Here is a 22,061-nt window from a genome sequence, read left to right as displayed (position 1 = left end):
GTGGTGAACACAGTTTTCATAATAGACAATTTTTTTTATAAAATGTATTTGTCTCATCAATACTTATCGATTAACCTAAAAAATGTTCGCTCACAAATGGTTTTAACGCCAAAATCTGTTTGCCGCCCACTTAGCATATACTGAAATAGCTCGGTAAAGGGTGTCTCATAGTCGAGGCACTCGACTACAGCGTCCTTCCTTGTTTTTTCTACTGTGGGCGAAAAGTAAGTTACTTTTTTTTTTTAAATCCCTTTTAAAGTAACTCCCTTTCAATACAAAAATCAGCTCCAACTTCGATTTCTTTTACTGCTGTGGGCAAAAAGAAAAACATGAATTTCTTATTTTATCATTTTCCGTGGTGTGGTCTTTTTAGGGAGGACTACGGCTTTGAAGAGTTTTCACTTCTACTTGGGGAGTTACGGGTGTAATTATTTCTGATTCAATTTGAATCAACAACATAAATTTATAAAGAGGTCATTGTTTTATGGTTTTATTATCTTTTCTTTATTTATTCATACACACATATATATGCATATCTCTGTACGTTTTACAAGCTAATTTAAATATTTATGGACTGTTAATTAAAAAACGCATCATTGGACCAAATATTGCTGTTGTGGCAGGTCCTGCTGATGCGCCCTTAATTATGGTAAGTGTAAAGCTAAAATTTACAAGTTAAACTAACTAAACTCGTATGCATTTCGAAATCGCTAGAAGAGTCGATGCGCCCAGCGAGGCCAATTTTAGTTGTGGAGCTCTTTCAATTAGTTCATAGGGTGTTTCCTTCTGTCTCACTCTCTCTCTATTTACACAAGTCACAAATTGTTTAACAAAAGATGTGTGTTTTTAGATTACTTAACCACTACATACAACATGGCGGCGATTCGCTTTGAACAAGTTTTTTGATCTTGCGCCGGCTTAAGAAAATGGTTTACTCTCCAACTGGTTTCATCTGATTGGTTCAGGATTTTTTCTTATGCTTTTTTACTGACACTGAGTTTTTTTTCCATTCTTATTTCCTTCAATATTTACAAGAATCTGATTTTAAACTAGGTATTTGAGTCAGTTACAGATCTGGAAATGTAAGAATTGTATTATTTAATATTACACCTTAATGGGATTTCGGGCTGCACTCACTCATAGTCTCCTGTTGGATCTCCACCTTGTATGAGGGATTATCGTAGGCAGCGTCGCTCTTTCGTGGGGGCGTGATGGACGCCGTTTGGTGCACTCGTCTCCTGGTGATGATCAGTAGCAGGGCCAGGGTGGACATGATCGCCAAAGCGGCGATCACTGACACCACCACAAGAGGGCCGTAGTAGTCGCCCACGGGCTGGTCCGTACCCGCGGTCAAAAGTTTGCCTAATTAAAAAAAGGGGTGTAAGTTGACGATTCGAAATGAAAAGGATGCGTTTTAAAATAACACTTAATTAAAATCAAGAAATTGTTTAAATCGAATGAAATAAATAGTTTTGGGTCTTTAATTCAGGAAGTAAATAATCTAACTAAAACAGGTAGTAAGGTAATACTAATTAAAATGTTAAATGGTATATTAATTCGAATAAATGCACTATTTCCCTCACCAAACAATTTAAATCCCTTTGCAATCCTTTCGAAAAATAGCAAGACTTGAAAAATAATTATAACACTTTATAGCCCCAATCTATTATAACGTGTCGACTTACCAGTCTTGCCTGGGGTGGCTGGACCACCTGGCTTCGTAATGAAGTTGACCACATTGCTCTTCTTGGTGTTGCCGTTGGTCAGGTACATCTCCAGCCAGAGGCGGTACTTGGTGCCTGGCTTGAGGTCCATGATCAGGGTACCAGTGGTGCTGTCCCGCTTGGCCACCTTGAAAACGCTGGAGTCCTCCTTGCCAGCGTCGCTCTGGTAGATGGCCCGGTAAATGTGCACGAACTTGTCCTCCGGATAGGGCACTCCGTTCCACGAGATCTCCACACTCTGGGTCTTGACTTTGGTAACGTTAACGGTGACATCGAAGCCGTACACGTCAACCTTCTGGGCGGTTCGCACCTTGATCATGTGTCCGGCGCGCAACTCCGCTCCGTGTCCGGCCAATGGAATGTAGAAGAGTCCGATCTCGTAGCCTGTATCAGGCTGGAGGTTCTGGATGGTGTAGCTGGTCAGGGTGCGATGGATCAGCGGGGATGAGGAGTATATCATGCCCGTCAGCTCCTTGTAGCGCAGCTGAACTCCGTCGACATATTCCATCTGGTCGTCACCCAGTTTCTTCCACGTCAACTGCAACCAGCTGGAATTCGTTTCGCTGACCGTCAGTTCGGGATCCTCAACGTTCTTGAAGATGTCCTGGAAGTCTGGCCTGTAGTCGGTGAACGGAGGAGGAGGCGTGATGGTTCTCTCGGGAGGCGTCTTCACGGTGTACACACTGCTTGTGGGCTGCGAGTTGAGGTCGCGAAGGATCAGGGTGATCTTCACCTTGTACAGGGAGTTCGGTTCAAGGCTGGGCAGATCGAATTCCATCTGGGAGGTGGCAATAAGGTCCTCGGGCGGTGCGAAGATCTGTTGCTCCCAAGTGGAGGTATCGTTGCTAGGTCCATTCGAGTAGCGCAGCTCCACGCGTCCATGGAGGTTCACATAGACCTGGGGAACGGTGAAGACGATGCGGATGGATCGGGGATCGATTGCCTCCAGAGTATGAACTTCGATGTCGGGCTGTAGGTTGCTAGCTCCTATAAAGTAAATAGGTTTTAGGTTAAATAATTGGTTATTACGGATGAGAGAAAAGATGAGCAATTTTAGAGATCATACAAATCCACAATTGACAATTACTTTTTAAATAAAGTGTGCACAAATAGTTAATCTTAGGTGTTATTGCTGAAACTATAGTTGTTTACATTCCTTAAATTTATTTTAAATATGGCAAAGGTAAATGTGGTTCGTATCGTGGAAATGCCAAGGAATTTCCCACGGTGATCACCTCTCATCACCGCTCATCTCTGATCACCGCTCATCTCTGATCACCGCTCATCTCTGACTTAAATTTATAAATTTCGGTTAGTATTTGTAGCTCGGATATTAATCATCGAGTTTCGTTTGGAAATCGTTTTAGTTGCGGATTAGCTGCAAGCTTGTTAATGATGGATGATCTTTCGTGCTAAATGGGTGTGTGTATGCGAGTGTCTGTTGTTGGTTTGTGGTGGTTGGTGTTGTCTCAGTTAGTACGGTAGAACCCTGTCGCAGTGTTTCTGTTGTTGTTGCTGAAGAGCCGAGCAGAGTAGAGGGGATCTAGGGGGTGTGGTGACTAGAATAGATTGTTCAACCTGACTGCTGCTGCTTGGACAGCTTGTCCTGATTCTGGTGCAGACTGTGCTCGCTGGCCTGCGTGGAGAGTCCCGAGGAAGTGCTAGAGCTGGGCAGGATTGTCTGCTGCAGGTGTTGCTGCGGTGTCGTCGGATGTTGCGGCGGGTGGTGGGGTGGGACTCCCAATCCCGGGATCACCGGGTAGCTTTCGTAGGCCACTGCCTGCCCATCGACAATGGCAATGCCATGTCCTGGTGGCGGCGGCGGCACTCCACTGTGCACGATGGGCACATAGTGACCGGGATGTTGCTGCGGCGCATGTGGCTGTTGCTGCTGCTGTTGCTGCTGGTGCGGCGGAGGTGGTGGTCCACCGGGAACAGTTTGCTGCAGGTGCTGCAGTATCTGCTCGATTCTCACTTGGGGACCCAGATTGTGATTGTCTTTTTGCGTTTGTCCAGGATGAATTGGAGGTCCAGGATGACCGGGATGTTTCTGTTGTGCAGGTTGATCAGAACCCAGTATGTTGAACAAATCGGACTGACTAGTGGGCACTGGTGGCGGTTTACCCTGAGGTGTACCATTTGGATTGACATCGTACGGCTCATAGGGATTGTAGTCCTCGTAGACGGGCTTCACTGGATTGTAGAAACCATAGGGTCCAAGGTGTTGCTGATGCGGATGCTGGTGGCCGAATTGGAAGGGCACAAATCCTCCATTCGGTGGCAAGGGTCCTTCCTGCTCCTCGGTGCGATCACCGTCGAAAATGACATCATTCTGGTGTTGCTGCTGCTCCTGTTGCTGGTGCTGGTGCTGTTGATGCTGCACCTTCTTGTGACTCTTTTCGGGTTTCTCCGGCTTCTCAAAGATTCCCAGACCGCCAATTGACTTGGGTGGCTTGCCATCCAGGGTGGGATAAAAGGCGCCAGCTGGGGATGACTTTTTATCCTCATCCTTCTTGATTTGAGGCACTTTGCCAGGCGTATTGGTCGAAACATTTGCTGTCGCTGTCGTTGTTGTGGTTTCTGTTATCGGTTGCATGTTGGATGGTTGGTTGGTTGTTGTAGTTTGGTTATTTACAAAATGCATAGCGTGAATAACAATATTGAAATTGATTGTGATGAGCGTAGAAAATAAAAAATAAAGTAAAAAGAAATTAAATAGCATGTCAGCGCGATTAAATAGCAAAAGCGCAAGAAATCAATTAGGTCAACTAAACGAGCCGATAAGATAAACTGAAAATGATCTTGTAATGACAAAGCTCAAACAAATGAAGCGATTAATGGAAACACTTTCTTGGTTATGGCATGCAAATTCCAATAAAGAAGGGATTACTCTGTCATGCATGTTTATTTACCATCTGCTGGGATTGATGAATGCGTTGAGGCTTCCTGCTCTTCGTCGTGTCCCGCAGCTCCGATTTTCGGGATTTGGGGGGCACACGACCAGTGCTTGCAGCACTCGTCATCGGGAATGGGCAGCAGACGGGCCAAGGCCGGATGGCACGGCAAATCAGCCGGAGGAAGTGCGGGAACTGGCGGACATGCCGCTCGACACTCCACGCGTCCATTTTCGCAATAGCAATGCTGATCGCAGCCTGTATAAAATAAACAATGATCGAGGGGAATGAAGATGGAGGTGATCAAGCCACGATCTTACCTGTCAAGTTGGCGGGCACAGGCGACCAGTTCTCGATCTGGACACCTTGGTAGGTACACGTGCCATTGTCCACGCACCGCATGCTCTCGGGGCAGCAGTTCGGCGGCGAGGGCTTGAAGTCCGCCGGAACCGGCTCCCAGCGGATGCAGTGCGGATCCTGGACATCCAGGCCGAAGTTCGAGGGGCACTCCAGCTTGGCACAGTGGATGCCCTGCTCATTGCAAATGCACAACTGCTCGCAGCCATCGCGGAACTGCTGGCCCACTTCGTACTCGGAACCCTTGAAGTTGCAAGTGGGCTTTGCCCCTCCGGCCTCGCGAGCCTGCTCCTGGAAGCCGTAGGGATTGGGCTCCTCGGGATCTTCGCTGTTGTTGCTCTGCAGCGGGGTGGGCTGCTGTTCATGATCGTCCAGAGTGACATCGCACAGCTCCAGCTGGCAGCAGACGTCCTTGGGATCCTTCACATACACACACTTGTCCAACCGCGTGTGATTTCGCTCCGGGCATCGCGGCCTGCAATCCATGACGCCTCCCTCGGCGCAGTGACAGATCTGCTCGCACCCTATCTCCAGACGCTCCCGGAACTTGTAGACACCCCCCATATAGTGGCAATCACTTCGCGGCTTTGGCGCGGCTGCAATTTGGTGGGTGGTGTGCAGGTGTCAGGTGGCAATGAACGATGGGCGTGAGCAGCGGGGATGGGACATGTTTATGGAAGGCACAAAGAACACGGCACATGTTAGGAAGCTTGGCCAGCCAAAAAGTGATGATTTGGGAATGCAGTATAAGCTACGACTACAGCAAAGCCTCAAAAAGCTGCCTTTAAGATGCGAGCCAACTCACCTTCATCTTCGCTCGGGGGCAGGGTCACAGAAGCCTCTGGTGTTCTCTCAGTGGAAGGTGCGGCACCTTCAGTGGCCACCACCGTGGGCTCCAGCAGCGGCTCACTGCATTCCATCACCCGGCAGCACTCGTCCTCCTCCACCACCTTCTCGAGGCAGTTGGGATTGGCCATGCTGCGCTGGCTGCCGCGGGGATAGCTCAGTCCCTTGCACCTGGGCTCGCACATCCAGTCGCCGCGGTTGCAGGTGCACCGCTCGTCGCACTCCCGCTCCATCAGCTCGCCGTGCTGGGGATTTTAGTGAGTGGTTAGACTTTAAATTCTTGAGTTTATAGTCATTTTCTTCTGCTTAAATTTGCACTGAATCATACGTGCCACGACTTCATTTAAATTTACTAGTTATTCTAAAGGATTTTTTAAATTGTTCAAGCTGTGAACCTGTAAAGTTATGTCTTTTGTATCATGTAAAAGTTAATTTTTCTGAGATACAATTTTAAAATAACACTTATACTGGCTTCCTAGCTTTAGTAATGAAAATGATACACTAGCTTAAGGAAGAAGAAAGCCAATAAGGGGCTAGTAAAAAGCTTCGTGGCTTAGCAGTTTCCTTTCTCAATTCTTACAAGCAAAATAAATACTACTTTCACTGTGACTATTCACCAGTAGTCATGATTTTGATTACCAAGAACAACCGCAAATTCATACCGGTAATGACCGAAGATCGACCTACTAAGCCACATTTATTTTTTGTCAAAACACATTTCCTCCATTTCGCTGTGTGAAAGCTATTTGCAAAAATTACGTCAATTTGCACAGCTAACTAAACAAGTGAGTGGAGTGGAGCTCATCAATCATCCGCCTTGTTGAATGATGGCAATCTTGGGCTGAGATTTCCTGCTCTCTGCGCGGTGCTCCAATAACCAAATATGTCATATTTCGACGGGGCCCACGCAAGTTCGTGGCCAGAGTCTTTTGTTCGAGTGGAAAAAACCTTTTGTGTGCACTTTGTTCTTTTAATTAGCCAATGGCTTAATGGTTTAGCAGAGTCTTCCGACGCGTTTTTGATGTTCTAAGGTGTAAGAATTCACGCCCCTTTGTTCTGCCCAGCAATATTTTAATGACCCACTGTTCGGGGGCCATTGCCTCCCCTGCCTTTTCCCCATTCTTTAATGGCACTTAATGAGCACAATTCTTGTGAACTTATGAGCCTTGGCGTCCATAAAAACAGTAAGTCAAAACGCCCGAAAACGCCCACTTTGGCACAATAAACTACTGAAAAGGAAAACCGAAAAACACTTGGTAAACTGTGCAATTTATTTGATTATTTTCCTAGCTATTTGGCTGCTCATTCGAAAAACATTTGCGGCATGCGGCATGCGGCTTGGCATGTTGCACGTGTCCGCCAATCGATGGCAATTTATAAAAAAAAACTTACGAGGAGGGAGGAGGCGGTTGAAGGGGAGGGCCGATCAGCCACCGACAACAGTGAAAGTGAAAGCAAAAATTATTTCATATCGAAGCGCACCGCAAACTCGATTATGAAAACTACAACACAAACAATTTAAAAGATTAAGAAAAAAGATATAAATAAAAGATGAGGAGGGTCAGAGACGAAGTGTGAATGCTCTGTTGAAATAACCCACAATGTGTGCTCTCCAAAACTAAAAGTAAAAGGTCCTAGTCACCAGCAACTAATAAAATGATAATAAAACATAAAAGAGAAAAAGGGCAAGAAATGTATAAAACATTGCACAATTTGTAAATAGTGGGTATTCAATGCTTTAAAAATCTCTTTTCCCCTCTTTTAGTAAGGGTATTGGAAATGAAAAGCCCAACGCTCGTTTAATTAAAACAAAATCAACACCAAGATTCGGGCATTGCAGCGGAAAATGGGTTGGTCAGTAAGTAGTGCCAGCTGCAGGCGTTGCTCCAGGCACCGGCTATCTGAAGTATGTATATATAAACAGCCGATGCAGGCCGATATATGGAGCTTACATGACTGGACCCCATTATTCGAGGCGGAGAGACCGAGTGCAACGTTTGATGAACACGTCACACTTGGACAGTCGCATTAAGGCGTGCAGCACATTATTGAAATTTAAATTGCCTGATGGTTGTTAATTAGCTGAATGATAAGGCGACACTGTTTTCCCTGCTCAAGCGAATCATTCTAATTTATAGGTTTATTTGTGACTGATGACTTATCCAAAACGCCGGCAATTGACACATTGTTATGATGATTGCTGGGAATTGGGAATGGTGATCGGCGCCGAGATTGGGTTGGGCCGATTCGCAGCCACAGGGGCGATGTCAACATCAATCACAGCCCAGCGATTTCTTGGAATTTTCTTCCTTGGCCTGCCTTTTTCGAGCATTTTTCCTGTTAATATTAAGGTGCGCAAATATTTGCATAATTGCTGCTTGGGCGAGCAGCAGCCGGGAAAAGCTAACCGAAAAATATTTCGCCGCTTTTTTGGAGTGCAGAGGCAGCTGCGCTGGGCGGTGGATGCTGGAAGTCTGGCCCGACTCTGACCGGTTTCATTATGAGCACCAAACTCGTTGCCATTATGCAATCCAGGTGACGACAAGGCAAATTGGAGTTGCGTGTCAGGAAGTGGGCAGGCCGACAGGGAAATGGAGGCGTTGGCCGCCGCTTTCTCTCCTTGTCAGGATCTGACACATATTCTATTTTGATTTTATCATGGCTGTCATAAAGCTTGCATTTCGGTCAAACCGGATCTTAACAAATGGTTGTGCTGGCTCCATCGATAAAATCGAATCGGAAACAATAACCAGATCTATTCACGTCAGGCGGCTGCAAATGTCAAAAGTTGAAAGTGTTCGAACAGCTGAATCCGAACGAACTTCCTCGTTGGTGGTTTGGGTTTACTTGTGATCGGCTCACTTAAAAACTTTTAAAGCACAGGGCATACCACAATTATTTGGTGTTCTTTATTCATGTTCCTAAATCAATTTATTTAGTTAGATCAGCTTTAAAAGGTTTTTGAAAAGCGAATTTGAAATTGGATTCTATGATACAAAGTTTATAATATTAATCTATAATAACTGGATTTACCTGCTAACTACCATTTAAGTGTTTAATAAGGGGATCCATTTTGAATTTTCTTGTAAATTTAGTTCTTTCTTATGTTTCTTAACTTTTTTTGCTTACTGACCTTGTAGCTCTTGTTGTCGGCCAGGCATTCGCGCTGCATGGTATCTCCGCTGGCGGTGATTTCCACGATTTTCGGCATTTCCGTTTCCGGCTGAGCAGTGGTCGTGGTGGAAGTGGTGCTAGTTGTGGTTGTGCTGGTGGTGGTGCTGCTGCTGCTCTCGTTCTGGTCCCCATCCATGCTGACATCGCTAAGGTCCATGAGCTGTTCGTGGGTACTGGCATTGTGGTGCAGGAACAGCTCCACGTCATCGCCACCACCCGCCGAACGTCCCTCGCCGGCGAAGGCCACGAATGGCGAAGGCTCGGTGGTGGTGGTCGAGGCTTCGGTGGTGGAGCTGCTCTCCGACTCCTTGACCACCACCTCCTCGTCCTTCTTCTCCTCCTCCTGCTGCAGCATGTGTTGTCCTTCAACAATGTTAATCACTGGTCCCGACTCGCTGTCCGGCGTTATTGTGGTGGCCGCTTCATTTTCTGGCTCATTCATATGCATGGCGCGTGCTCGCGATGTGGACGAAGTGGCTGCTGTCGTTGTGGATGTGGATGTTGACTCGGTTGCAGTTGATGGCTCAGCGGTTGCCTTGTTCTCCTGGCTGACAACAATACCCGCCGCAATTCCCGACTCTGTGGTGGTGCTGGTGCTGGTGGAAGTTGCTGGGGACGACTCCTCGGTGCTGGTCGAGAGCATTTGATAATCTTCGTGTTCGGCCAGGCGATCATGATTCTCGGACAGTATATGCACATGATAGGGATCTTCTTCGCGCTCGGTCTGGACGGTGGCCTCTGTCGAACTGTTGGATGTTGCTGGCGTACCTGTTGCTGGTGTACCTGTTGCTGTTGCTGCAGCGCTTGTTGTTGCTGCTGCTGCCGTCGTTGTCTCAACTTGTTTGTCACTTTCGATTTCGACGTTCTCCTCGCTGTTGCTGTTGCTGGCCGTTATGAGTGTGGCCGGATGTCTGAAATTGTTGAGATCCTTGACCACGTCGTCCTGCTCGTTGGAGATCTGATTCAGCTCGTTCTGCTGCTGATCCTGCTCCTGCTGCTGCTCCCGCAGCATCTCGGTGGTGGCATCGCCACTGCTCTCCGCGTGCTCATCCCGCAGGGGAATGTGCTGGATGTGGCTCTGGTCTGGTTCCGTGTTGGAGAAGACCGGATGCTGGTCGGGTCCCTCGGCCTCCTGGCGGGGCGTTGTCGTGGGCTCCGTGGAGGTGATGGGCTCAATGCTCGTCGATCGCATGCTGGTCTCGACTGGCAGGCTGCTCGGCACCGGCAAAATTGTGGTGAACTCTGAAAAGTCAAAAAAAAGTTTTGTTAGATTTACTAATACTAAATATATTTTATATAGCTTAATAATACAATTCGAAATCTTCTATTGTAAAACTCACTTCAAATCCTATGGGTTTATATCACTTGACATATTATAATAAAATTGTAATAAACTTAAGAGGGTAAGTCTCTTTTGAAAAAGATGCTTATGATGTTATTAATAATTAAACAACACATAAAAAGACATCAATGGATTTTAGTGGCTCATTGGTCCTCAAAATCCAAAACATGGCAATTATTAGAGCCAAATGGTTATATTTATGTGATTTTTACAACTCCTTTCAACACACATTAAATAGCATAAGACATACAAGTTTATAACTTTATTATGTTATGTCATGACTATGGGCAGTGTCTATGAGTAAATATGTAATGGAAACTAGGCCAGCAAGACGTAGAGAAGCTGGACTTTTAGGTCAATGGGATACCATTATTATTACTTATTATATAGTAAACAAATGAGGCGGGCCAGGTTCTACTTCCAGGTTCCGTTCTAAAATGTCCCCCAGTATTGAGTCATCGCCGGGGTAAACAAACTCTAAGGCTTTGTCCCACATTTACGGTAACTGGCGAACAGAATTCTTTTGCAATTCTAGCGGAAACCACTTAAATCGTATTGGAAATATCTCACGCGTCTCATCATCATCGCCATCCGCAATTCGCATTGCCATCGCCATCATTGAAACGTAATTTCTGTTTTTGGCTCGGTTTTTTGCCGCAGCATCAATTCCTCAAAATCTGCAAGGTATTCATTAAGCTCCGTCTGCCTGCGTCTTCTGCCTGCTGAATCATCGTCCCCAGGTCGGTCCATTCTCGGAAGACCCGGGCGGACAAGCCCCGACCAAAATATCAGCCATGCCACATCTTTTATGATATAATTCTTGTTTCTCTTCGGTTTTCCTGATTCTTTTTTGTTGGGCTGGTTGGCTTATAAGCTCTTTTGTGGGCTCAGACAACCCGTACCCGGCAACTTGTTGTTCTTTGTGATTTTCTTCTCTCTCTGTTGGCCGGCCCTCTTATATAATTACATTTGGTTTCGGGCATAGTTTCGGGCGCAAAACTCATGTCATAAATAAATGACGACCTTAGTAAGGGGTCTTTAGGCTTTGTAAAACAGACACAAAACACTTGACTCGCCCATGGATGCCCAAGAGATTCAAGATTGTTTCTGCCCAACTCGCAGGCTTTTCACAGGAACATTCAATTAAGAGTTAATTCATTAAAGGGAACTTGAACTTGATTGCTAATTGCTGCACATGAATGGGAAATGGTTTTAAAGAAGCTTAATTGATGGGAAGCCATTTTCCTCAAGAACCCATCTTCCAATTTTAGGCTCAGATCTCTCAGGTTAGTCAATCAATATTCCTTTGGCTGGGCATAATTGTGTTTGATTACCCTGGCTGTCAAAGAATTCCAAAAATTTCCATTTGAATTCTGTCTCATTCCGGTAATAACTATAAAATGGTTTAGCAATTTTCATCGGACCCGGGCACTCGATCATCCAGTTGGAATGGTAAATAACCCTCGCACACACATCTCTGACTTATGGAAGGTTTTTAGAAGGGGGAAGGGCGTTTTTAGAATGGAGTAGGATACGACCCCATGGGGACGGCATTTACCCAGTTAAGTCCTCCGCCTAGACAGGCCTACCGGGAGTGTGGGTGGAGGGGGAGGGAGACTGTCATGCATGCGTGGTAATAGGCATTAAAGCGGTCCCGGATCCCGGGTCTCGGGTCCCCAAACCCCAGACTCTAGACTCTAGCCTCTAGTCCCTTGTCCCTTGTTCCTGGTACCTGGTGCAGACGCAACAGTTGTCGTCGCTCCAATAAGAAGAAGGAGAACTTAAATGAAATTTACTTTGGTACTCGACGCTTCCAGGCAGTCAGTCAGTCAGGCAGTCAAAGACAGTCTTGCAGTCGGAGTCGGCATGCAACGAACGCCAATTTAGCGCTAAGAACCTATTTAAAAGTGTGCAAATTCGAAATGGAAATACCCTTTTACAAGAATACGACGAAGTATGAATATACAAGATCATTTTTAGTAACCAATAACAGATCTATAAAGTTAGGAACAGTTAAATAGTACAAAATCTCACGTTTATATATTTCTTAAGCAGACATATTACACAAAAAGTGCACATAAGTCTTACCAATTTATCAATCAAATTACATGTAAATGCATAATTTCACAAAAAAAACTGTGCAACTAGAAAGCTTTGTGCACAAAAAACTCAGTAGACTGGAATCCATTTTTATTTCCAGAAAATACAATTGAAAGTTCTTGAAAAAATGGAAAAATCAATTAGGGCAGAAAACTCTTTTCTTTTCTTTGCTATTTACTAAAGGGTATAACACCTAGCAGAGCTCAGTTCAGTTCGTTAGCCCACCGAGTGAATGGGTGAAAGAGGCCCAGCCGATTTCTGTATAGAGAGAACATCTTTATGTGTGTGTTTTATGTTTTAGCTGTTGCTTTTATTGTTGTGTCGGGACTGGAGCTTAGGGTTACTGACATGAACCTTGAATTTCAGTTCGTTATGCTGCTGCTGGCAGCCTCCAGCTCCCTCTCGAGCTCCAGCTAGGGCTGCCATTGCAGTTCTCCGTTCTTGGTTCTTGGTTCTTGGACGGGCTGTTTGCTGTCACGGTTAGTCGTTTATAATACGCGAACTGTTCGAGGCTCTTTGCGGTGCTCCCCACTCCTTTTGTTTTGCCTGTTTTTTCTTGGCGCACAATTTGTCTTTTACTGTCATTGATTTTCATTTTTCACCAGCACTCGTTAAGCGAAGCCAGGCATCTTCAATTTATGTAAGAGCAAATATATGTATAAATATATAGCCATGCTGCAAAGATAGAACTTGTTTGGTGGTCTGCCCTTCCGTTATGCATGTTTTTCCCTGTGTTTTTATCCCCAACTTCTTGGACTGCAAACGAAAGACTCAGACAACGAACTCGAGTTTCTGTATCTGCATCGGTTCCCTCGCCTCGAATTGTTCTGGGCTTTACTTTTTTATGACTCAACGCTAAGCCGGTCAGCCAGCTTGATTATGATATATATGCATGCGACAACGAATGCTAACCACCATCAGCACCACAAACAATCACCCGAGGACAGGCCACTTATGCAGAAATGCAAAATGCTGTCCGGTAGTTCAAACTCATTTGCGGTTTTTCTAAGTCGCCGCACGTTCTGCGGCTCGGGCAAACAAACAAATGAACAGACAGTTCGCCAGGGAGCGGGAGTGGGGAATTCGCTATGGGGGGAAGGGGTTGTGGAACGGGCCAAAGGGGAGTCCATAAGTGATGTGCTTAGAATTGACAAGCTGCTATGAAGCGATGCATGCCAACCGGATGTCTTTGTTAGGTGGGATAGTGGTTCTTCTTCGGGGCATGGCTACCATTGATCTAGAGTTGATAATGGCATGTGAGGTAAATGAGATGGGAAAAGAGTTTCATGGTCAATCCATTTCGTTCAGGGGCTATTTTTGTTGCTTTCGATAGAGAGAATTTAATGTAAGAGCCCGTAACACTTTCTTACGATAGATTAAATAATATTCAAGCTAATAAGGGAATAATTAGTTTCAAAATATTCGATACGTTTTAAAAAATTTTTTTCCCATAGTAAGTTTATTGAAATTAATAATGAACTGGGATCTGTACTGAAAGACAATATTGTTATGTAAAACATACCTCTTTCTTTAAAAATGTAAAATAAGTGAATACAAATAAATTTAAAATCTAATAGTTCTGTTTTTCCAATATTTTCTTCCTTGTTTTTGCATCCATATTACTTTTTTCCATTTTCCGCATCTATAATTTGTTCCCGTGGTGTACCGAAAGCACTCATCGTGGCCAACCGGAAGCCGTGCTTCAAATCGTACCCTGCCTAATGACCATGCCCACGCCTCTGATCCCCACTAACCTGCCACCATTCCTCCCCCTTTGTCACTCTATTGGCCGAGTTTTGTAATGCGCAAAAGTGTCAACAAAAATAAAAGCGGCAATAGCCATCGGAAGGCAGCAGATAGGAAAGGGAAGGGAAAGGCTATACCATTTTGGGTTTCGGGCAATGTAACGGTCATGCCTCAGAGTGTGTCATGAATCCCAAATATATATTTACTCGTATATAACCGTATTATGCAGCTGTTGGCAGTGGTCCGGTTTTAGTTTCAAATTATAAACAAATTCGAATTGATTACGCAACCTCGATGTTGGCTGCATTCGAATTCATATATTTTTGTTTTAATTAAGCCGCCTGCTTGAAGGTTTTCTCATTGTATTTGTTTTAGAAATTGGCTGATGTTAATGAAATTGCACGGCTTTTGTTCAGAAAGATGATAATCCACAAAAGACGAGTATGGAAATTTGTGAAACGAAGTGTTAACTTTTAATGGCACGCATGATGAACTGAAATTATACATGGATATAGAAACAATTCTCTGGCGGAAAGACCGCAAGTGTTAATTTTGAGAGTGATTTGTTTCCGGATTTTTGTTAAAACTTTAAGTTCCATTACGGTGGTAAGGGGAAAAGAACTAAGTACCCACACAGCACTATCATAAACTCATCTCAATTGCAGTTACCTGAGCTTGCTTCTAACCCAAATAGTTCTTGGCATCTTATCGGCCTTTCTATCTGGCTAATGACATAAAAATGAGCTTAGGCCAGAGAGAGAGAAACCAAAAAAGAATAGGAATAGACAACGGAGTGGTCGGCGGTCAGTCAGGTATGTAAGAGCATCTCCGATAGGGTAAAATTCCTCAACATAAAACAACAGGCACAACCAAAGGGAAAGACGAGTCAAGCGGTTCGGCAATAAAGCAAAATATTTCCCAACCAGTGTTTGACCTTTTACCACTCGAAAGTTCATGTGCATCTAACAACAGCGAAAAGGCAGCATGACCCGCCGAAACGGGGAGGAATGTGGTGGTGGAGGAGGTGCCCGATGCTAAAGCAAAACTAGTTTCAAATACTACCAAGAGCGCGTGTCATTGTCCATTTAGAGTTCGAGCTGAAGGAGCCGAGACAAAGACCCCTGACAGCAATAAGTATAAACAACAATATGACTAAACACAACGCCACTTAGCTGGTGTAGTTGCAGCTCTAGTTGTATCTGTGCCTGATCTCAATGGAATGACACCAGACACTTTTAGCCAAGTGAACGCGAGCTGCTGGCCGGCCATGAAATCGAATTGGAAGGGGAGTTTGGATTGGAATTGAGCCAGCCGAGTGTGTGGATTTTGTACCGCCGACTAGCTCACTTGTAACTAGTGCCAAAGTGCGTTGGAAATTGAAGGTCAATCGAATGGCACTAGTGGAAAAAAGAGGATAGGTTGTAATACGGGTATATAATGTCATGAATGTTGTACAAAAATCAGTAATAAGCTAAAAATTATTTATTTATTTATTTATGTACGTACAATGTCCATACAATAAAATTTATTCGTAAATGATCAAAAACATATTCTTTACTTTAACTGTTAAAGTTATAATTTACTCTTAGACTCTCGAGTATTTAAATAAGTTGCTTATAATTCTAACTGATTAGTTGGTTGAATAATTAACTCGACGGCTAAGTGTGTTAGTTAACATTGAACAACTAGTATTCATATTTAGGAATAATCGATATTCGAAGACCATTAATTAAACAAGTCTTTTTGAAAGTAATGTTTTTATTCAAATGCAACTAATACCTCCGCATTTAAATGTGGCCTGTAATTGGGCAACAGCTAGAACCCCTTTGCTAATCTTTGGCTGAAATAACAGCATATATTATTCATAACAGGTAATTAAATTAATTTCCATTCTTCTACTTGAGGCTCCCGCTCTAAGCCCGGGCTTCCTGTCCGCGTTCTCCCGCTCTCGGCACCGTTCAATGACACAGATAATTGCCCCGGCACACTCAACACACTCGCTTAGCCACTAAGTATTCGCAATTAAAATGCATTAATTAGCCGCACACTGCCTTTCTGTGCTACATTTTTCTCACTCACAAACATAGGTCGCTGCATAGACTCGTATGTGAGAAAAATATGTTTGAAAATTATCTAATTGAAAAATGCAAGCCAGCCGACGCACGTCTAGACCAGGGAGGGAATTGCACGATACTGTAAGTGGAATTGATGCCATTGCTTAATGCATGTTTTTAAACTAGTTACAATGCACTGAATTTTCGCCTGTATTTTGATTAGCGCCCTGACATAAATACGATTGAGTTCAGTCTGAGGCCAGGCCGGGTTTTAGCCTGCCTAACCCGTTTGGTTCTGTTCACTGGGAGGCTGCCAAGTGTTTGGGTTGCGGAGAAAGCCCACAAATCCGTCGTGGAAAACCCACTTGGAGTTCAAAGCACAAAAGTGATTTTTTCGACACTTGGGCTCCAAACATCTATAAAGCTATATTTACGGCCTAAATGTTAATTGTCTCTGTCTGCACTTTCACGCGTCCCTCGCGCAAAACGCGCTGGATGCTGTGTTGAGTGTCAGGGTACAAAGCCATAATAATGGCAGCAACAAAAAGCCCACCGGCTAACGGCCGACAATTAACAATCGCCTAGTGCGGCTGTTGTTGTACTTGTCACTCCGCACATAACACTTAACGTATTTTTCGAACTAGCCGGTTGAAAAGCCTTTTTAAGCTACTTTTACTTATCGGTTCATTATAGCGGTCGTATGAAATTCGCCAGCTAATCGAGCATGAACCCACAGCGAAAGGTACGGCAGTTCAAGTCAGAAACCACGCACCGAATTGCCACACCCTCCGCAGAAATATTTCTCACACTCACGCTGAAACGAGTATCCTTGAAAAGTGCGAGAAAACAAAAGTCTTGTCTGCCTGCCTTTCGCAGAAATTCTCTGTTAAGCGGGCGAATAATTAAGAAACAGAAAAAACAGCCGTATATAAACAAGACGGGGAAGAGAAGATCATATGGGCGCAGCATACAAAAGACTTAAGACACAAACTTGAGATTGTACTGGGACTTGAGCGTGTTTCATTCAGCAAAACCTTACGTTTTCGCATAAATGTTTGCTTGTCATCCGAAAGCCCAGCATCTTCTCATAGCTGAAATGATGCGGATTGTTTTCAATACCAAAAATCACGACTGTCGTGCCAGAAATATGTAAATTTCACTTTGCTATGATTTGTAAAAATAATAAACAACCAACAAGTCCACATAATAACAGGTCACTCAGCACTTTTCATTTTTACCCATTGTGTTTTTATTTGCCGTGCATTTTCCCTTGAAGAAAGTGAGCCGAAGACAAGTTGGCCTGTCGATTGAGGTCGTTACCGCAACTTTATACACATTATTGAATTTTATAAATTTCGTGATCCTTATTATTGTTGAAAAGACCTCGTGCACACCTAAAAATATATTTATTTATTTTTGGCAAGCCATTTTGAGTGCAGTCCCTGACTTGCAATGCCAACGCATTGAAAATTGCTCAATGGGACTGTGTCTGCATTTTCGTGTAAATCCACCATATCAAGGCCATAATTTAGCACTCAAATGAGACCGCAAAACTGAAAATTAACATAAATGATTTATGTGCTCGACTTTCAAGTACAACTACAGCCAGCTGTGGTGTGCAATTTTCCAACTCATTAGTGTTACTTTGAATTTTTTTCTCGGCCTGTAAACAATTTGCTGGCCTCTGAATGTTTCTTTTGACTTGGGGTTTTCCACAAAACAAGTTGCCTGCCGAGCTGTAAAAAAGGTCGATAATACGGGAGATTCCGAAAACACCGGGCCTTACATGATATGGAACTTTATTGAAAACATTTATGAAATAACAATTTACTTTTTATTATTTTTTCTTCGTTAAAAACATCTGTTGCCAGTGTTATTTCTATTATTGTAAATCCATTGACAGTTTATAATTAGCTTGAGTAGTTGTTTCATTTGCCGCAACTATAGCACAAAACCAGTTAGTCAACTGTCTAAAGTCTTGCCCAATCATTGATTGATGTAAATATATGTATTTGCTTTAATTATATAATCTAAATCCCAATACGCTAGCTACCCACTCGAAGCCTAATAAACTAAGAGTTTGCGTCACTGGGAATGCCAATTTTAAAATCCAATCAGGTGCGGTGTCTTCCCCAAGTCTGTAGGTGTTTCATTTATCAAATCTGCCAATGACTAATTGCTGTTTATCTTTCCTAGCTAGTTTTCTAGGTACATATTTATGTAATCAGCCCCCGCGAAAAGACATTCCATGTTGGTGTACAAATGCCGACACCCAAATTTACCCGAAGCTAACCCGGAGTGGCACACAGTACGTAGGTTAAGGGCATGAGTCATGTCAGTTGGCTGCTTTGCATTTAAATTGAGTAATTTGTGAAGGCTTACCTTACCATCGCCCAAAGTTTGTTGTTAAATCTCATTAACTTCCCCGTGGCATTTGGAGCAGAATAGGGCCAGTCCCCTTTATAACAATACATTGCCATTTTCCGTGGCAACAAGCTTAGCTGAATCGATCTAGCCCTGTGTGGCCCCTCATTTTATCGAGTCATCAATGAAACAAGATGAAAAGTATCAAAACAATGAAAAGGCAATTGGTGGTTTCACGACGTGCTTGCAACGAGAAGAACTTTATGTGTAACTGACATAAAACCTTAAGCAAATTTGGGGCTAATTATAAAAATGTTACAGCCATGAACTCAGCAATTAAGCCGGAAACCCAATTTTCCCAAACTTGATTGGCTTTGACAAAACGCCGAACAATGAGCCTTTTACTTTTGCACTAAAGAAGTTTATTGAAATTGGACGTGTATGAAAGTTCACCGTTCTATCTAAGATGAACTCAAACGTGCTGGAAAGTTCTGGTTAAAAAGTGACTCAAAATCCTCGCTAATATTAACCTAGCAAACTTAATTCAAATATTAAATCCCTTAATTCAGAAACTCCATTTCCATAGGCTATATTGTAGAAACAAAATTCCCCCTGGCTACACACAAATTAAAATGTACTTTGCTTCTTTTCAGTGTTATGAGAATATTTCTTCATGAGGAAGCTGCCTCTCAGTTTTAGCTTCTGGCTCTTCAATTTTCATATTTTTGCTTTGATACGCCGCACAATTAACTAAGTAATTCAACAGGAAAGCGCCCATATCCCCAAATATTCTTCCACCCATTAGTAGACAAAAATTTCTCTTGTTCGCTCCATTTAACCGAATCGGAAAATAATTATGTAGAAATGGCTTACAGATCGAAACGAAATGGATAAAAGGGCGGACCAGAAGTCACGCACCGGCGCGGCGTTAATTGGTGGCTCAGAGAACCAGATTTGATTAGGGCCCAGAAGGTGAGATTAAAGTGTCTGGCCGGAGACCGGGATGAGATGCCTCATCTAGTCGAGCGTCGTCGCGTTTAAGAGGCATCTATAATTTTCATGGCTTTCGGCCGGACTGGGGCTTTTGAGACTCACCAGATTCGTCTGCATTCGATTTGTTGGCCGCCTCAGTTGTTGTTGTCGTCGTGGAAGTGGAAGTCGTTGAACCATCCGCCGCCTCGCTGGTTGTGCTGCTGATGTTGCTGCTTTGTTCTACGGCAATCGTGGATGTGGCTGGAGTGGATGGAGGGGCTGGCGTAGTGGTGGCTGCACCGTCTGGGGCATCTGTTGTGGCATCCAAAGGTGGCATCGTTGTGGCCGCTGCATCCTCGCCTGCAGGCGCAGACGCCGCTCGCTCAATTTGAATGCCGAGCAGCAGTAATCCGCAGAGAGTGGCCAGGCACATTCTACTCCACATGATTGTGGCCGAGTCGCCGGAGGCTTTTCTCCTTCTACACGTTTGCATTTTGGTCAATTTTTCTCCCCTTTTTTGGCTCTTTCGTCTTCGATTTTTTCTCACACGTTTGCACTTGTTATTGTTAACTTATAGTAATCTTCTATAAATATGGAATTAAATAAATTACATGTACTTTTAAATCTTCGAAAGGTCTCGATACCTCATTACCGACTTTTGTTCACTAGTTATTATTTAGTTTTCTCGAGTTTTGGGATTTGGTTTGCGGTTACTTTAGTTCACACGACATTTTTCGGCAGCGGTTTCTGTTGTTTGTCATTGGTTCAGTTTCGTAACCCCAAATGCTGTCACTTCCGTTGAAACTCGGTTGAATAACGATCTCTCAAGTGTCAAGTGTCTATATTTTGTCCGCCGATTCGTTGAGTGATTTGTTAGATCACAAAGCGAATCACTGGGAAAGTTTTTACATGTATTGGCTTTAAAATATGGGAAGTCTACCAGCTTTCGTATTTACTTGTGTCTCCATCGATAATTTTTTACGGAGCTTACTAACTTCTGAGTGAGTTTTTGTTGCCCAAGCTTGTAAATCTTTGTAAATTTGTTAAACATATTCTGGTTGATGCCCTGAACAATGAAATATTTCTTACGCCATTTATATTTATACTATCAACATTTTTAGCGTGAAAGTATAAAATCCTTCAATGCCAAGACTCAAACAAGTTCGTTTCCCAAGTCTTTTGTTTCACCACTTTTTTGAGCATTTTGATATTCGTAAACTCCTAAGAACCCGTGTAGATTCACGATATGAAATCCTATTTAGCATATTTAATTTAGATTTACAACTCAAAGCCTAGCCCAAGAGCGCCTCATAAATATCTTTCATTTTTGGGCTCCTCTAGCACAATGTTTACTTCTCACCATTTAAATAGGAAACTAGGCAAATAAACCAGCATACCAAACAATGCCAGCAAATTGGGCTCTAGAAAAGATATACTGTGTATATGCAAGGCGGTCGATGCTCATGCAATTCGCTATAATGCAACGACGGCAACAAAAACCTTAGACCCAAATTGCGATAGCGAAAATATTTGAACCGGTTCCTACGGCAGCAGCAGAAACTGCAACTGAAAACGGCTGCAGACCGCAGAATGCGCTCCAAAGCCTTTTTGGCCAAGTTAGCTCGAAGGCAGTTAGACAGCAGGCGGCTGTATTTATTCTATATTGTTGGCAAACATCGCTATTTGTTTAGTTAACAACCAGTGATGTCATTGTAAAAGTTGGTGGCTGTTTGCACTGACATTTCACATTTCACTCTCACTCCTTTTATGTAGAAATGGCAAATGGCAGAAAGCAAACAGCGAATAAAGCGTTTCGGAGGTGGAGGGAGAAAACTTGTTTTCGGCATTTTCAATGGAATGTTTTCGCTCGTGGTTCTCTTTTCTTTCTGTCGGCCTGCAAATCGTATATTTCACTTCCAGATCTTGTGTTTGTTCAATAAGAAAGCAAAGATTTGCATAAATCACACACACACACTCAGGGTACACTAAAGCGAAGATTAGCACCAACCCGGCGAGAAAAGGTAGTATCTCCTCTTATCTGGCCACGTTTGTGGGCAGGCAGCGCGGGGTATGTCTCGGAAAGTAATGCGATCGCATACGGATGGCAACCGCTCCGTCTCAAGCACGACCACCAACTGATCTCTCCGGCGGCACTGTGGCATGGATCTTGGCTGGGAGCGCTGCCAACTCACCACGGTCTGCAGGCGGCCAGCAGGCAACTGGTTTCCGCTCCTCTCCGCTCAGTTGGCCAACTGTGTTGACTGTGGCTTCGCTCTGCTCCCCCGTCAGCTGGGCTCAACAGGTGAGAGAGCCGGAGCCAGGGACGTAATACATAATACCCATTACCCTGGTTGAACGCTCGCGCTCACCCACACTCAGGTGTGTCTAGGCTGTTTCTGTATCTGTACCTGTATCTGTCTCTGGTGGGTGTTCGTAGGCCTCTCTAGAAGTCGACGGATCCGAAACAAGACGACCATGATGCATACAC

The 22,061-nt window shown here is 44.0% G+C and overlaps 1 protein-coding gene across 5 annotated transcripts; it reads right to left on the bottom strand.

Annotated features, from left to right (window-relative positions):
• Positions 1-474: 474 nt before the first annotated feature.
• On the bottom strand, positions 475-21,726 carry LOC108027318 (putative epidermal cell surface receptor). Of its 5 annotated transcripts, XM_050889441.1 has the most exons (11): positions 21,582-21,720; positions 20,218-20,365; positions 19,697-20,157; positions 8,955-10,237; positions 5,781-6,066; positions 4,939-5,571; positions 4,637-4,876; positions 3,303-4,304; positions 1,686-2,711; positions 1,138-1,362; positions 475-1,074 (listed from the first exon to the last, which is right to left on the bottom strand). In XM_050889441.1, exons 3-11 carry the CDS (start codon positions 20,064-20,066, stop codon positions 1,067-1,069), a joined length of 5,073 nt encoding a protein of 1,690 aa, XP_050745398.1. In that variant the 5' UTR covers positions 20,067-20,157; positions 20,218-20,365; positions 21,582-21,720; the 3' UTR covers positions 475-1,066. The 5 variants fall into 5 exon arrangements, with proteins under 5 accessions (XP_050745398.1, XP_016954206.1, XP_043948216.1 ...); XM_017098717.3 differs by lacking the exon at positions 20,218-20,365 and having other exon boundaries at positions 21,582-21,726; XM_044092281.2 differs by lacking the exon at positions 20,218-20,365 and having other exon boundaries at positions 19,697-20,154.
• Positions 21,727-22,061: the final 335 nt, after the last annotated feature.

Source organism: Drosophila biarmipes, chromosome 3R (genome assembly GCF_025231255.1).
Source record: "Drosophila biarmipes strain raj3 chromosome 3R, RU_DBia_V1.1, whole genome shotgun sequence".
Classification (NCBI taxonomy): domain Eukaryota; kingdom Metazoa; phylum Arthropoda; class Insecta; order Diptera; family Drosophilidae; genus Drosophila; species Drosophila biarmipes.
This window is presented reverse-complemented; position numbering and strand designations above follow the sequence as displayed.